The sequence below is a fragment of the Artemia sp. Qi Xiang Cuo genome, chromosome 2 (assembly GCF_049724085.1).
Source record: "Artemia sp. Qi Xiang Cuo chromosome 2, ASM4972408v1, whole genome shotgun sequence".
NCBI lineage: Eukaryota > Metazoa > Arthropoda > Branchiopoda > Anostraca > Artemiidae > Artemia > Artemia sp. Qi Xiang Cuo.
Genome location: NC_142795.1, coordinates 37,619,289 through 37,634,944, shown reverse-complemented (window position 1 = coordinate 37,634,944; position 15,656 = coordinate 37,619,289). Strand labels below are relative to the sequence as shown.

The 15,656-nt window shown below is 32.8% G+C and overlaps 1 protein-coding gene across 1 annotated transcript in view; it reads left to right on the top strand.

Annotated features, from left to right (window-relative positions):
• The window catches only part of LOC148955197 (protein still life, isoform SIF type 1-like), a 59,062-nt gene that overhangs the window by 25,570 nt on the left and 17,836 nt on the right, over positions 1-15,656 (top strand). Inside the window, exon 6 of the mRNA XM_089106518.1 lies at positions 13,929-14,105. Coding sequence (XP_088962644.1) covers positions 13,929-14,105 — 177 coding nt within the window. The remainder of the gene's footprint in view (positions 1-13,928; positions 14,106-15,656) is intronic.

The window sequence follows — 15,656 nt, the reverse complement described above, 5'->3', positions numbered from 1 at the left end:
TACATAAAGAATGTATATAGTTTAAATAAATTGGGGTTATCTAAGCTTCGTCAGATATACCTGAAACCTTGTAGAGAACAAATCACGGCACATAAAAACTAGAACTTAAGATAATACAAGCATCTTTAGATTTGTTTTCCATACTGAGGGTCGTTTCTTATTATTCCAACTAATTAAAGTAAAGAACGAATAGTAACCTATAATAACTGAATATTACTAGGAGACTAAAAGTTTGTAATAAAACCTTACTTTCCTAGAAACCAGCATCATCCATTTATAATTAACAGAAAAAGTCGTCCTGGGTGGGGTTCAAATTCGAGCCTTATGATCACAAGACCAACGCTCTACTGACTGTACCACTAATACTTGTATATTATGAAAGAATATACACTTTGAGACAATATCGAAAAAGAGTTACTTACATAAAGGACCGATACAGATCATTATAAATGGGGCCTATGCTAGTTTCATAATATATAGCTGAAAACCTAGTAAAGAACTAGATAAAATCATCTTTTGAATGGAAGTTAGCTGCCTGACCTTTTGAGGTTTGTCTCTTTCTGTACCAAATAAGAAAAAGCCATTGGCTTTTTCCTGTTTGTAACTTTTTACAGTAAAGAACAAACTCTAGCCAATATTAATTGAAATAAGATTTTAGTTTTATGATAAAGAATGAACACTAGCTCATAGTAACTGAAATATTAATCAATAGTATTAGCCTTAGCTTTTCCGGGTTGCAGCAGTAGCTAGCAACCTAGTAAGAGACGTTCACGTCCAATGTTAAGAAATACAGTAACCCATAACTCCTAAAAATAGAATCAGATCAGAATAAAAAGTACACGATTAGAACCGCCTTGTCTAAAACCTCTATATAGGAAACTTTCTGTCCCTTGGCTTGAACAACAAGGGAAATATATTGGCTTGAAAATCCAGAAAAGTGGTAGCTACTACAGCATTCTGCCTAAACGGCCTCTTTTTTTTTCTTTTTTTTCTTCCACAGATAGCTGGTACTGGAACATCTCACAGAGTTGTTCAATAGCTCATTTCAAAGGAAATTAATGGGGTTAAAAACCTTTTGTAATTAAAACAAATAATTTTAAAAATAGAATTAATTTTTCTATGAAAAGCTGCATATTTCATGTTAAAGATTGATCAATGACATCATAATCGTAGGTTGTAGCCAGATCGCCTCTTACTATTTTAATTAAGAAAAAGCCATAGGCTTTTTCCTGTTTTTAATTTAATATCAAATATCCGGGTTGCAGGGGTGGCTAGCAACCTAGTAAGAGAAGATCACGTCCAATGTTAAGAAATACAAAAACCCAAAAATCCTAAAAAAAGAGTCAGATCAAAACGAAAAGTTCATCATTATTACATAAAGGAACGATATAGTTCATCATATTGGTCATAGTAAATTATGAGGTTCGTCTCTTACTCTTTCAAAGAAGAAAAGCCGTAGGCTTTTTCCTGTTTGTAATTTTATAGCATAAAACAAACCACAGTTGCAACTGACGTCATTACATAAAAGCTCGATTTAGTTCAGTGAAACTGAGGATTATATAAGTTCAATCGGTATCATGGTTGTAGAGATAGCTGAAACCTAGTAAAGAACAAACCATGGCATAGTAACTAAAAACTTTACTAAGGGCGGTGGTTCGTCCTTTAGTAGGTTGCAGTTACCCCTGGAACCATGATGGTTGTAACATCTGGTTATGACGTTACACATTATTTTTAACAAGTTTTTATAATCCATAAATTACCGATATGGTTCATCATAAATGATAATATTCATAATATTCAAGAACGAACCGTTGCCTTTTGTAAATGATTTATTTTCTAGTGAAGATTTGGGTTGCGTTGATCCGGGTTGCATATAGTAATTGATCTACAAACCACACCATTAGACTAATATGAAGGATCAGCCTAGTCAATTATATCCGGGTTGCAGCGATAACTGGTAAAGAATAAACCTAGGCACATTTTGGATTTAGTTAGGTGCCTGATTCCTTGAAGTTCGTCTCTTACTATTCCAAATAAGAAAAAGCCATAGGCTTTTTCCTATTTGTAATTCTAAGTAAAGAACGATGTTGACACGATGTATTATTTTTTTTTTTTTTTCCATGGCACTTCGCATCGAAGTTGCCGTAGAAACTTTGAAAGGGGCTCATCCAATTAGAATTTATACAAAGGATCGATGCAGTTCATTAAAAATGGGGTATATGCTAGTGTCATCGGATATAGCTGAAACCAAGTAAAAAACAAACTACTGCACATAGTAAACAGAATCAATTTTTTACGAAAAACCACATATTTGTAAAACACTTTAATTGCAAATGGTATTAACATCATCTTACATATGAAGATCAAAATAGTGTTTTTTACATAATCAACAGCATATAGATGTAGTTATATAAGATATAGTAACTTCTTTAGAGTTTTATCAAAAATCTGATTGGTGAATTGAAACTAGAGTAATTCCTAAAAGTTTTAAATAAAAAAAATTTATTTCATGAATCGCTAAAGTTGTTATATAAACTGCAAAAATATTTATGACGTCTGAGCAATAATTTTAATTTTTTAATTAAACCTAGAAAAATACCTGAAAGTTCTAAAATTAGTTTTGATTTTTGATAGGTTCTTGATACTAGACACGTGGTTTCAATCTTACGCAATAGAGATGTTGCTTGAAACAATGAGTAAACATTTAGACAATGCTAATGAGCTAATGAGCTTTTTTTTTCTAAGCTGAAAAAACTTGATATCCACTAGTTGGAAACACCTACGTCTAGATTTATATTTTCATGAAGACTATAATGAGAATGAGTGTAAAATAAGAGAGAGTCAAGGTGATCAAAAAACTCGTGTTGGTAAAGAGTCCCTTCTTAATTATGATCACAATATAGAAAAGAGAATAGAAAAAGGCAAAGCCTTACTAAAAGAGATTAAAAAACCAAACCCGAGACTGAGTATTTGCAAAAAACTGCGTAATGGAGGGGCCATTTCAAATCTGAAAGATAGAAAAAAAGACCTGGAAAAAACATCGTTATCATGCTATATTGAAAATAGACTTAGATATTTGTAAATTACCAGTTTCATATTGTGCCAGATTAGATGCGTCAGATTTTTACGAGAGAACCCCTCTAATTTTAGCCATACAAACTGCTTTGCATTATGCCGCCCTGCTGTCTGGTAGCGGAAAAAGCAGTCTGGATATTTGTCAACTGCTGCTGATCAATGGAGCTGACCCAAATGTCAAAGACAAATTATACAACAAAACTACTTTGCATTATGCGGCTGAAGAAGGCAGCCTGGATATTTGTCAACTGCTCCTGAGCCATGGAGCCGACCCAAATATGAAAGGTGGCTCGTGCAACATAACAGCTTTGCATTATGCTGCTGAAAAAGGCACGCTGAATATTTGTCAACAGCTGCTGAGCAATGGAGCCGATTCATATGTGATAGGGTGGTCCAAATTTGATACATCCTTAATGATTGCGTTAAAAAAAATCCCAATATATCACAAACAGTTCAATCAAAAAGCATTTTGCCGTAGCCAAACATTTTTTTTAGAAAATGAGGGAGTTTATCATTGTACGATACCAATAGATATTAAAAGAGAATACAGGAAAATGCTCAAGAAAGTACTAGAATGAAATGATAACATTCTAGTTCTAGTAATGATAACATTCTAGTAATGATAACATCTGGCCTCCAATGACTCTAACATTTCACTCCATTACATATGCCGAGATGCAATCTGGAAGCATTTAAATTTTGGCACTTCACTCCAGTCAATTTGCCGAGATATAATCTGGGAGCATTTCGATTATGATGGTATAGTCGACATTGTTAGAAGGATACAAATGCCGCAAATTTTGAGTCAATATATACTCACCCTACACCCTCTTTTCCCCAAATGTATCTGATTGAAATTTCGAGTGAACCATTTTGTTAACAATAGTACAAAAATCATATAACAGTGCCTCCGGGATCAACACATCCAACTACATTCTGGGAGCAAGGTTTGCGACTTATGCCTAAAGGTCACATGCGGTTTTTTATGGATACTACTACTACTACTAACAACTCACCTCAGCACCATGCCGCCTGAGGCCAAAATAGCTACCCACGCTCCTCCTCCATCCCAATCTATTCATAGCCTCCCTTTTTGCACCCTCCCATGAAGTTCCCATTTCCTATATATCTTTCTTTATGACGTCCTACCACCCCAGACGAGGACGACCTGCTTTCTATTAGCCCTAGACGGTTGGCCGAAAAGAAAAATCTCTATCAAATCTTCATCCGCTTTTTGGAGCGCCCATGCTTCAGAGCCATATTTGACCACCGTCATCACCGTAGCTTCTAATATTCTAATATTGGTTTGGAGACTTATCTTCCTATTCTTCCAAACTTTTTTTTAACTGTGAAAAAACCTCCGGGTTGCAGCGGTAGCTAGCAACCTAGTAAGAGACGATCACGCCCATAGTAAAAACTAAAGTAACCCATAACTCCTAAAAAAGGATTCAGATCAAAATAAGAAGTACACTATTAGAACCGCCTTACCCAAAACCTCTGTATAGTAAACTTACCGTCCTTTGGCTTGAATAACAAGGAAAATATATTGGCTTGAAAATCAAGAAAATCGGCTTTAACCATGATATTCTCCACATACGGCATCTTTTTTGCTTTCCGTTTGTTTTTCCTCCTCAGCTAGCTGGGCACTGGAAAATCTTAGAGAGCTGTATAATGGCTCATTTTAAAGAATATGGCTACATCTAGTGCCTTTTGTAATTAAAGATAAAAATTTTTTAAAATAGAATCAATTTCGACAAAAAAAAAACTGCATTTTCATGTACAAGCTTGATGAATGACATTATAATCGTATATAGGTTATAACCATATATGACGTAATAAGTGAATGCAATATTTATACACGACCATCTCTCGACAAGATAATTTTATTTTATTTTAGTTCCAAGTTCAGGATCGCTAAAGTTATTATGTAAACTGCAAAAATATCAATGGTGTCTGAGCAATAATTTTAATTTTTTAATTAAAACTAGAAAAATACCTGGAAATTTTTTAATTAGTTTTATTTTTTGTTTCTTTTTATAATAAGGAATATACGTTAAAAGACGATCATTCGAAGAACATACCATTGCATATATTGGACTTAGTTAGCTGATCGATTCCTTAAAAAAATCTTATTGGTCAACTGAAACTAGAATAATTCCTGAAAATTTTAAATAAAATAATTTCATTTAACTGCAAAGTGCAAAATATTTATGGTGTCTGATCAATAATTTCCATTTTTAATTCAAACCAGAAAAAACCTGACAATTTTAAAATTAGTTTGGTTTTCCTTTTGCTTCAATTGACTCGCTACGCTATTTTTTTACACTATTAATTTTATTTAATCTCAGTTGAAAGTTATTATTGTATCCTAGAACCAAACTTTTTTGATGTAACCCATAAAGTACGTATCTCTATATTGTTGTCCTATATTTCCAATGAAAAATAATCGAATTTTTTTTTTTAGTTTTTAGTTCAGAATCGCTAAAGTTATAATGTAAACTGCAAAAATATTTATGATGTCTAACCAATAATAGTGTTTTTTTTAATTCAAACTAGAAAAATACCTGATGATTTTAGAGTTAGCTTTGTTTTTTTTGTCTCCTGGAATAAAAATTTTTTTTTTGCTTAACCCGTAAAGCTCATATCTCTCTATTGTCTCTATCTCTCTAATGGCCCTGCCTTTTTCTATAACACTATAGTAGAAAGTGTTATTTTTAATATTTTAAAAAGCATTTAGATATAGGTATGTAAAATGCAGTAATTCTTTCAGGGGTTTTAACAAAAAAATTTGTTTTGTGAATTGTAACTAGAGTAATTCCTGTAAATTTAAATAAAATAATTTTATTTCATCTCATTTCAAAGTTTTCATTGTATCCTGGAACCAAACTGTTTTGGCTTAACCCGTAAAGTACGTATCTCTATATTGTTGTCCTATATTTTTCCAAAGAGAAAATTCATGTTTTTTTAGTTTAGTTTTCAGTTCATAATCGCTAAATTTATTATGTAAACTGCAAAAATATTTATGATGTCTAACCAATAATACTAATTTCTTAATTTAAACTATAAAAATACCTGAAAATGTTAAAATTAGTTTTGTTATTTGTCTCGTGGAACCAAAATTTTTTTCATCTCAGTTCAAAGTTATTATTGTATCCTGGAACCAAACTTTTTTGGTTTTACCCGTAAAGTACGTATTTCTATATTGTTGTCGTATATTTCCAAAGAAAAAAAAATCAAATTCTTTTATTTTAGTTTTCAGTTCAGAATCGCTAAAGCTATTATGTAAATTGCAAAATATTTATCGTGTCTAACCAATAATAGTAATTTTTTAATTCAAACTAAAGAAATACCTGAAAATTTTAAAATTAGTTTTGTTTTTGTTAGATTTTAGCTACTCGTATCGTAAAGACCGAGCTCTAGCCCATAGTAACTACATGGTAGTATAATTACATGAAGGATCGACATAGTTCATCGAAAATGGTGTTAGCCAAAAGGACATCATGTAGTAATCATTAATATAAGTTTTGTTTAGACTTTAAAATTGACAAATGTGTAAAAATTGCCCGCAGTAAGGTTCAAACAGTTCGTGGTAACGAACTGTGAGTAAGGAGCGACCCGGCTCAATGGTAACCGAAACTCTGGAAAACGGTATTTTGATACAAATAGATACATCAAAAGAATCAGATTTTAATGTTGATTTCAAATATATACGTTTCATCAGGTTTAGTCTTAAGCATTAAAAGTTAAACGCCAGAGGAAATTTGCTTCAGTTACGAAAAAAGGGGGAAAGACGACTAAAGAAATAGAGAACCTGAATGAAAATCACACCGAGATATTCTATGTACGAGCTAGCTTCGTTTCCCAGGTTTCAAGCTCCTATCAATAAAAATGTAGACTTTTCTCTTTTTTGCATTTTTTGTTTTTTTTCCCCAGGGGTGATCGTATCGACCCAGTGGTCCTATAATATCGTGGGAGGGCTCATTGGAATGGAAATTAAAAGTTCTAGTGCCCTTTTTAAGTGACCAAAATAAATGGAGGGCAACTAGGCCCCCTCCCACGCTCATTTTTTTCCAAAGTCATCCGATCAAAATTTTGAGATAGCCATTTTGTTCAGCATGTTTGAAAATATTATAAGTATGTCTTTTAGGATGACTTAATCCCCCAAAGCTCCCGGAGGGAGGGCTTAAAGTTATTAACTTTACCCAATGTTAACATATAGTATTGGTTATTGGGAAGCATACAGACGTTTTCAGGGGATATTTTTCCTGGTAGTGGGGGGGGGGGTGGGTCGGGGGGTATGTGGGAGGATCTTTCCATGAAGGAAGTTTTCATGGGGGAAGGGAAATTGCTATGAAGGGGACGCCGGACTTCCCAGCATTCTTTAAAAAAGATCAGAAATTAAATATAAAAAACAAGTTTTTCAACTGCAACAGCAGCAACATCAAAACTTTAAACGAACAGAAAATGTTACATATATGATTGGGTTCACCCCCTAGTCAATACCCCGCTCTTTAAGCCAAAGATTTTTTAGTACTTTCATAAGAGCTATTTATTCCAATAAACGGCCTTTGTGATTAAGCTGTCCATTTTAAAAAGTTGGTACAAAATTCGAATTTTAACATTAAGAGCAATGTATTGACTAAGGGGCGAACCCCCTAATATAAGTTTTAAAAATATGCGAATATAAAACTTCGTTTCGCAAGTTAATTTATAAGTTACGTATATTTATTACTAGTAAAAACGTTCGTAAATAAAATTAAACAAGTTTCGAGAAAGCCATTTAACCAAATAAAAGTAAATTAATATGAAAATTCTGTTTTAATTATTCATGCACGGTGAGCCAAGACCAAAACCTGCATTTTTTCAAAAACGTTCAAAAATTAAATAAAAAAACAAGTTTTTTTAACTGAAAGTAAGGAGTGATATTAAAACTTAAAACGGACATAAATGAGTCCGTACATGAAAGGGGCTGTCCCCTCCTCAAAACCTCGCACTTTATGCTAAAGTTTGACTTTATCAAAACTATATTTTTTTTTAAACAACGAAAAAATTTAGCGTAAAGATCAAGGCGTTGAGGAGGGGACAGCATATTTTATATACGGAATAATTTCTGTTCGTTTTAAGTTTTAATGTTGCTCCTTACTTTCAGTAAAAAAAACTTGTTTTTTTTATTTAATAACTAAAAAAAGACAACTTTCTGCCCGTCGGATTGCAATTCATATATTTTATATTAATTCTTTTTTTACAATAATTATGTTTCATTTTTAATTAGTAAATTTCAATTATACTTGAAATTTAGGGCATAAAAATGCCCGAAATAAAAATGAGCTTTAACGTTAAGAAACTTGTCCTTCTTGCTATAAATGTGGGATGAAAAGTTGAGATAAGACTTAGTGACTTAGGTAATGGAAATAGTAAAATAGAAACTAGAAAAAGAAATAACTTGTCACTTTATAACCTCGGAACAAAAATCCAATCCGAGTCATTTCTGACACCGCTGTCAAATCTGAAGAAAAACATCCAAGATTCAACACTCATTCCTCGTGAACTTTCATTAAGTTTCATTCGATAAGTTCATTCATCTAATTCCTGTTTAGTCCTTACGAAAGACATAAATATCATTATATCAGAGGTATATCAGAGGTTTTTTTCTTTTTAAGAGACAAAATACAAGAAGCTTTTTTTTCAAGGTATTATTGCCAGACAATCTTTGATGGTAGGAAAATCGTAAATGTCAAGCTTTCAGTTTCTACTATGAAATTTAGTCCCAGTAACAGCCCCTTTTATTATTTCATTCATTTGTCTATTGATATACTCGTGTTAGCCTAAAGCTATTGTAGTGAATAAACATATTCTATTTATCCCTTACTCCTATTTGAGGAAGGTTTATTTCTTGGAGGTACACCAGAAATCAGGGTTAAAGGTTGAGCCATAAACACGAAATCCTTCTGCATTAACCATGGTAAACTTAGTCCTTACCAGATCCACACTCTTCTTTTTGTTCGGGATGCAGAGCAAATAATTGACGATATGTAGATGTGCAGTAATTACAATAAGATAAAAATGCTCAAACAACATTTTTTTTAGAATGCAATGAGCTTGGCATGAAAACACTCTCAGAACTTGGGCATCAAATTAGGAATAATAGACATAGTCGTAGACGTAGGTGAATTTATTGACACACTCGACATAGCACTAATGCCCATGCCACATTGTAGTCACACTTATCGATAAAATCAAAATTACGCACGACTACAGCGCCAGTTACGTTCGCCGTTCGTAATTTCTCGAGTTGAACATTGTTCAACTTACAAGCATAAATTTTTTGACTGACCAATCAGAGTCAAAGTTTAAGGCATACTTTTTGAAACTAGAAAAGATGGAAACTTGGAACAGCGGTTTTTCTATCTGGGAGAGGAACCTGACAAAATTTAAGAAGACTTAGTATTAGTAGATAACAGTTGGACACAAATTACTCTTGGAGCAAACTCTTTAAACTAATTTCTTGCAATTTTAATTTTTTGCTTTTTAATTACAAGTGTGACACTAAAATCAAGAAAATTGCCATGTCGTTCGTGGTATTTGGCTTTCTTTATCGATAGATGTGACTATGATGTGGCACGAGCATAAGAATCAATAAAACTGACCTGTTAACAAGGTACACAAAAATTGCAAAAACACGAACTACAATTACTTCAAGCTGCTAAATAAACCCGTGAAAAAGGGAACAAAAAAATGCTGATACCGCGTTGTGCGGCAGTAAACTCGTTTCAACTTGTTCCGGCTTCTGGTGAGTCTGTTCAGGGGTGCATTAATATTCGAGGACGTAACTATAGAACCGAAAGTTAAGACAGAATAACGAGATATCTCATTGCCGTTTCTATCTTTACCCCTTGAGAGATAAAAAAGACTAATTGAATAGGGTAATACTCATTTATAGCGAAGTGGATTGATCTCTGCTTGGCAATGTGAAGATCAGGGTTCGATCCCAGCTACCGCATGGCTGGATGACTGGCATGCTACCTCTCCTTGTAAAGAAAACCTAGTTACTAAAACGTTAACAACTTGTTGAAGCCCTACACACCATCAATGTCTACGGGGAGTTTTAATCCTTTCTTTAATGCTCTTATTATAATTTTTTTGGTTTGAGAGGGAATATAAGTCTTCTCAGACTTAAAGCAAAGGACGATATGGTCCATAAGGTTGAGTTACAAAATAAATCATATACCAAGCTGCATCTGACTTGATGACAAAATATCAGCGCTATTTTGCTATTTTCATAAATGAATAAATACAGACAAAAGAACAGAAAGGATGACTTTTCCATGGCAGCGCAACTAATGAAACAAAAAGAAAGTAATTTCACATTATTAAGAAAAGTGAAATGTTTCTAACTATAATTTTCTTAGTTATATAGAATATGTTTATTCACTATAATAGTTTTAAGCGAACATTATCATTTCAATAATGAAAAAAATATTAAGTAAAGGCATGGGGCTACAAAAATAGGAACGGAAAAAAAAATCCAAGCTATCAAGCCCTTTTTCAATGTCAAAATAGTAAGGTCTAAGGAAAGTATCAAGAAATAAAACATAATTGCGGCGATGCTGTCTGTTGATTGTAAAACCAAAATATTTGGATTGGCGTTTTTGCTTTTTGTATTCCGCCAGTTTCTGAAAAATTTGTCCCATTTCTTTATTTTTAAGGGATTTATGATCCTTTTGTTTGCATGATGCACTTTCACCTTTATTTACACTTTTTTTTTCTCTGAAATATCGTCTCTCTTCCTTGCCCTTTTTTCCGGTTCTTTTTCTCCTGCAGGGACAATGTAGGTGGAAATCGTGGTTGGTTTCGAACTAATCATTTCTTGTATATTCTAGTCCTTTTTTGTGCATTTGAAGAATATACTTCATTGTTTCTTTTGTCTAAGCCCTGATGAAAGAGTTTTTTTTGTATCTTTTCTCACCTTTTGAGATATTAAAGAGCAGTGGTCTCTTCAACGTGGAAACAGGCCTCACTCAAGAAAATGTCAGTACTATTGTAAGCACCCTAAACAGTTTCCCTCTTTTCCTGGAAAAGTCGTTTGTTTGAGCTGGAACTTAAAGGAAAATGTTTGATTTGCTTATAAAATATGTAGCAGAGTAATAAAAACACACGAATTAAATACTGATATTAAGTTAGAATGTTTTATTGTGGACAAATAGAGCTCTAAAAGAAGTCGATGATTATTCAAAAGCAAGCACTGGAAGTTTAATAGCGCATTAGGTAATTTTTAAACAACGAAAGATAATACGATAAAAAAGATAAAAAATAAAACATAAAAAGTTGAAACGGAATCAAATTTAGCTTGTACAAATTTATAATTGAAAATTGTAGGCATCTCAAATTGTAAGTATCGTACAGTATGATGTACGACGGGGAGGTAGAGTATTTTGAGGATATTACGATAGTATTACGAGGAACATTTTGGATGTTGGTGATTATTCACAATTACCTAGCTTTGAAAGTTTTTAGCACTTTTTGGCTTTCAATTCTGCGCTGAACTTTAATTTCAGGACTGGAATATTATTTCTAGTACTGCTACGACTGGCAACTCATCACTGTACCAATCCACCTGAGAACATTCTCAAAGCTTCGTTAGAGGGATCCCAAGAAATTCCTACTTCATTTCAGTATTTTCCCATGGTCCGTTAAAACTCCATTCAAGGACGTCCTACATTTCTGTTTTCCCCAAGCGGGATTGCCAAAAACACGATTTTTGTCAAAAATTTCTTCCCTCGCTCGTAAAATCTGACTTGATCATCTTCTTTCTGACATTACAGTCATAGAATTAAGAACCAGATTTTTTTTGACTGCCTATTACTTGATATACTGACATTTAAACGAGTTCACAAAACTACAGTTATACAATTCCTTTTGAAAATGTAAGCGATATCTTCCTCAACCTTTCGAAGCGCGCCTTTTTCAGAGCCATGCTTATCCTGACTTGTAGTATCTTGCTCTTAGTTCCAAGAATTATCTTCCTATTTTTACAAACATTTTTAAACCGCGAAAAAAGTGCCCTGCAGGTCATAGCACAGCAATCGCGGTATAAAACCTGGTATAAATTTTTAAGACAAGGAACAATACTTTGACAGAAAACATTGGCTAAATCCTCATAATGTTTTTTTTTTATTAAAAATCATTTTGTTTTAAGGAAATAAATTAACGTTTACCTATTAGTTAGGAAGCGTTCTCTAATGTTACACCCTGATTTGAGCATACTTAGCTGGTTTGTTAATATCCCTATCGAAATCTCTTTTCAGAATTTTTTTCATCCGGCCCCTCCCACCTGCATCTGTCTTATATAATTCCTTTATATAATTCCCCGCAAACCAATTCAATGACAGAAATAAATACTTGAGGTATTCCAATTTACAATACATTGGACATGATTTGGTCAGAAACTTTATACTGTCTAGGTGTTCACCGATTTAATTTTCCTTTTGATGTAATAGTTTTATTTGTTCGTTTGACATTTCATAAACGTCGTCGGTGTATTTTGCTTGATTCTATGACGGTGTTTCCTCCAATTTCCCTTGAAACCTTTGTTGAACAAAGTGCCAAGAAAAAAGTATAATGACACCTACTTGAAGTTGTTTAAATCAGCAGGGAACTGGGATAAATGCCTCTTTTTCAAAGAGAACAATTGAGTGAAAGCCATTTTGTAAAGCTATAAAAGCCTGTGTGAAGTTACTTGGGAAACCTGGGGGAAAATAAGACTAGTTAGCTCTCACGTTTAGTCTCTTTCCTTATAGAAAACTTCGTATCTCTAGGGTTTTTAAGTTTTTCTTTGTCACAATTTAATTTCTAGGCATATCTTTACCAAAGCAGATAACGCAAAACTGCGGGAGGTTTGCTTATCTTTTGGAAAGACAAGAGACACTATCCCAAATTATTATGGATTATTCCATTGAAGCTGTTGCATGAAAGCCTTTGAAAATATAATTAATTTTGTTTTCCTTTTCCAAAGTACCTTCTTGTATCTGAAATTATAACGCGGTATCTCTTAGAGCTTTTTCTTCAATATCAAGGGTATTAACTATGTTATTTCAATGATTTCTTCAGTGTTATTTTCTATAAATCTTATTTCTATAAAGCCCAGCTTTATTGGTCTAAGCCCCACAAAAATTAAAAAGCTTAAGTTTCATATCCCCATAAAACTCACTATTCCAAACAGTAATGGACGCTTAACAGTTATTTTTGCTACCATACTCATACAGTTATGAAAAGGTTTAATTCTGTTATTTTAACATAATAGTCATAAAAAGAAGGGTGGCAGCCCTACTCGTGTTTGTTGTAGTTTCTGTTTGTTTTGATTTTGACTTGATTCCTCATTTTAATGTTTGTTCGTTTTAGGATCCATTCATTCATGTATAGCCGTGACTGCTATGTTTATATTTCTTGTGATTATTTTTTTTTTAAGTTTTTTTTTTCATTTTGGGTCTCATTTATTCATTGCTAACAATTGATAATAGTGCAACTCTTCAATATACTCTTGTAAAGGTGACATAATGCATGTTATACACAGAAACAGCACAGAAACATATAAGCAGAGAAACAAAGTGTCAGAGTAATGTGCCACAAGAAATTGGAAATTATGTTCCTAGAAGGTTCTTCCTTTATTTGAAAGCACGAAGGATAATCAATTTTAGATAAAAAATTTATTTAAAACATTTAGACCACATGAAACGTTTAGGCGTCATCCAGAATTTCCTTTTGAACATTTGAAACATCTAGGATAAAAGATTCAATTAGAAATAATTTTTTTCTTTACAAACAATAAAAACTTTCATGACCTTGATTCATTCTAGGCAATTGATTTAAGCCCAGGAGCATTACTTCATTATGGAGGAGTTGAATGGCTCAATTTGACTGAATTTCTTGGAAAAGTCAAGCGAGGTCTTGAACTCCATGCTATGACATTTGTATTTTCGTCTGCTGTTATCTTCCTCTGCAAGGAGAGGTTGCGTCAAAAACGAAAAATTATGGTTTGTTCTTTAGATTTTCTTTTTCCTCAGTCTCATGAACGTTTTCATATTCTGCGGTTGTTTAAAATCCATGACATTAAGGCTAAATTCTAGAGCATTTTTCCACTTCACATTTAGCTCCGTTTATTCTTTCTGGGACCAAGAAATCAAGGTGAAATGTAGACGTTTAACCTTTCAATGAATAAATCTTTCGCTTAGAATTTTAAAGCCAGGGAACTATCCTGGAAGCCACAATTTACTTTTAAATCACTCACAGCCCTCCTCCCCGAAAAAATTATGTAGCTGATGTTTATTATTTTTGGGCAACCGTGAGTTCGGGCCAATTACCGGCTTTAGCTGCTTCTATTTACAGTTCAACTATGATTCATGTATTTGAGTTATTTAGTCTACTATCCTTTATCCATAAGTTGAACTAAAATACTTAAAAGTTTTTTCGATCAATGGAGTTGTATGCAGGGGGAGGCATTTGCGTTTCTCACCTAGGGTGGGAGTGAGATAGGATAGGATCGGTCCTACTTTTATCTGTTTATCTCTTTGTTTTCTTTTTATGTTCATCATGTGTAGGTGAAAAATATAGTTTGCCTTGTTAGTATCTAAACTATATGTTTCATTGTTATAACTAAATTTATGGTTACTAAACCATAATTAATTGTTATGGCAAAATGCTTGTTATGGCAAAATGCCAAAAAATTGTTATGGCAAAATGCCAAAAAATTGTTATGGCAAAATGCCTTGCGTGCAATTAATTTTGAATTCTTCAAATCAATACTGCTTTTAGTGGCTATAAATATAACTTGTAATTACGAATAGTAATTACTTTTTTTGTGAATATTACTGACTTTCAAAAGATTTTTTTCAACAAAATTATAGTTTTACTGAAATTTTCCAAATTCCCAGATTCTAAAAGTGGCAATCTAATAAAATTGCTTTCAGTCGGATTTTTCTGGACCTTTCGTTTTCTTAAAAACAAAAAGAGGTGTTGTTGAAGACCTTGATATAGCAAGAAAAAGTTACAATGATTTTTAAATTTTTTTTATTTTTAAATTTTTTTTTTTTTTTTTTTTTTTTTTTTTTTTTTTAATTTTTTTTTTTTTTTATGTACCTGGAGGACAAGTATGGTGATTTTGTGATTGGTGGTAGGAACTGCGTGCGAAGGGGAATGATTTTTTCTTTTATTTTATTTTTTTTAGGCCTAGGTTGTATATTTCTGTTGTGAATATGAAATTTTGATATATGCCTACCCTTAGGACAACCTGACCCCAGGTTCTTGGGTCGGTAGTGAGTAAAATGTATTGTCCTTGTGTGTGTTAATAAATTACTATTACTATTAAATGGACAGAAAGATCAAACTATTAAAATTGTTGCTAAATTATTTACGTCGAGATATTTTTAATAAGATTTTTTTTTTATAGAAGCTAATAATTGTACTTCCGGCGTTATAATGTGAACCGCGAAATTTATTCTAGTAAAAAAAGGGGTAAATTACTAAAAACCCACGTTGAATAGCTTTTGTCATGAAACATTTGCTTTTCCTTCCGAAGGGAATTCCTA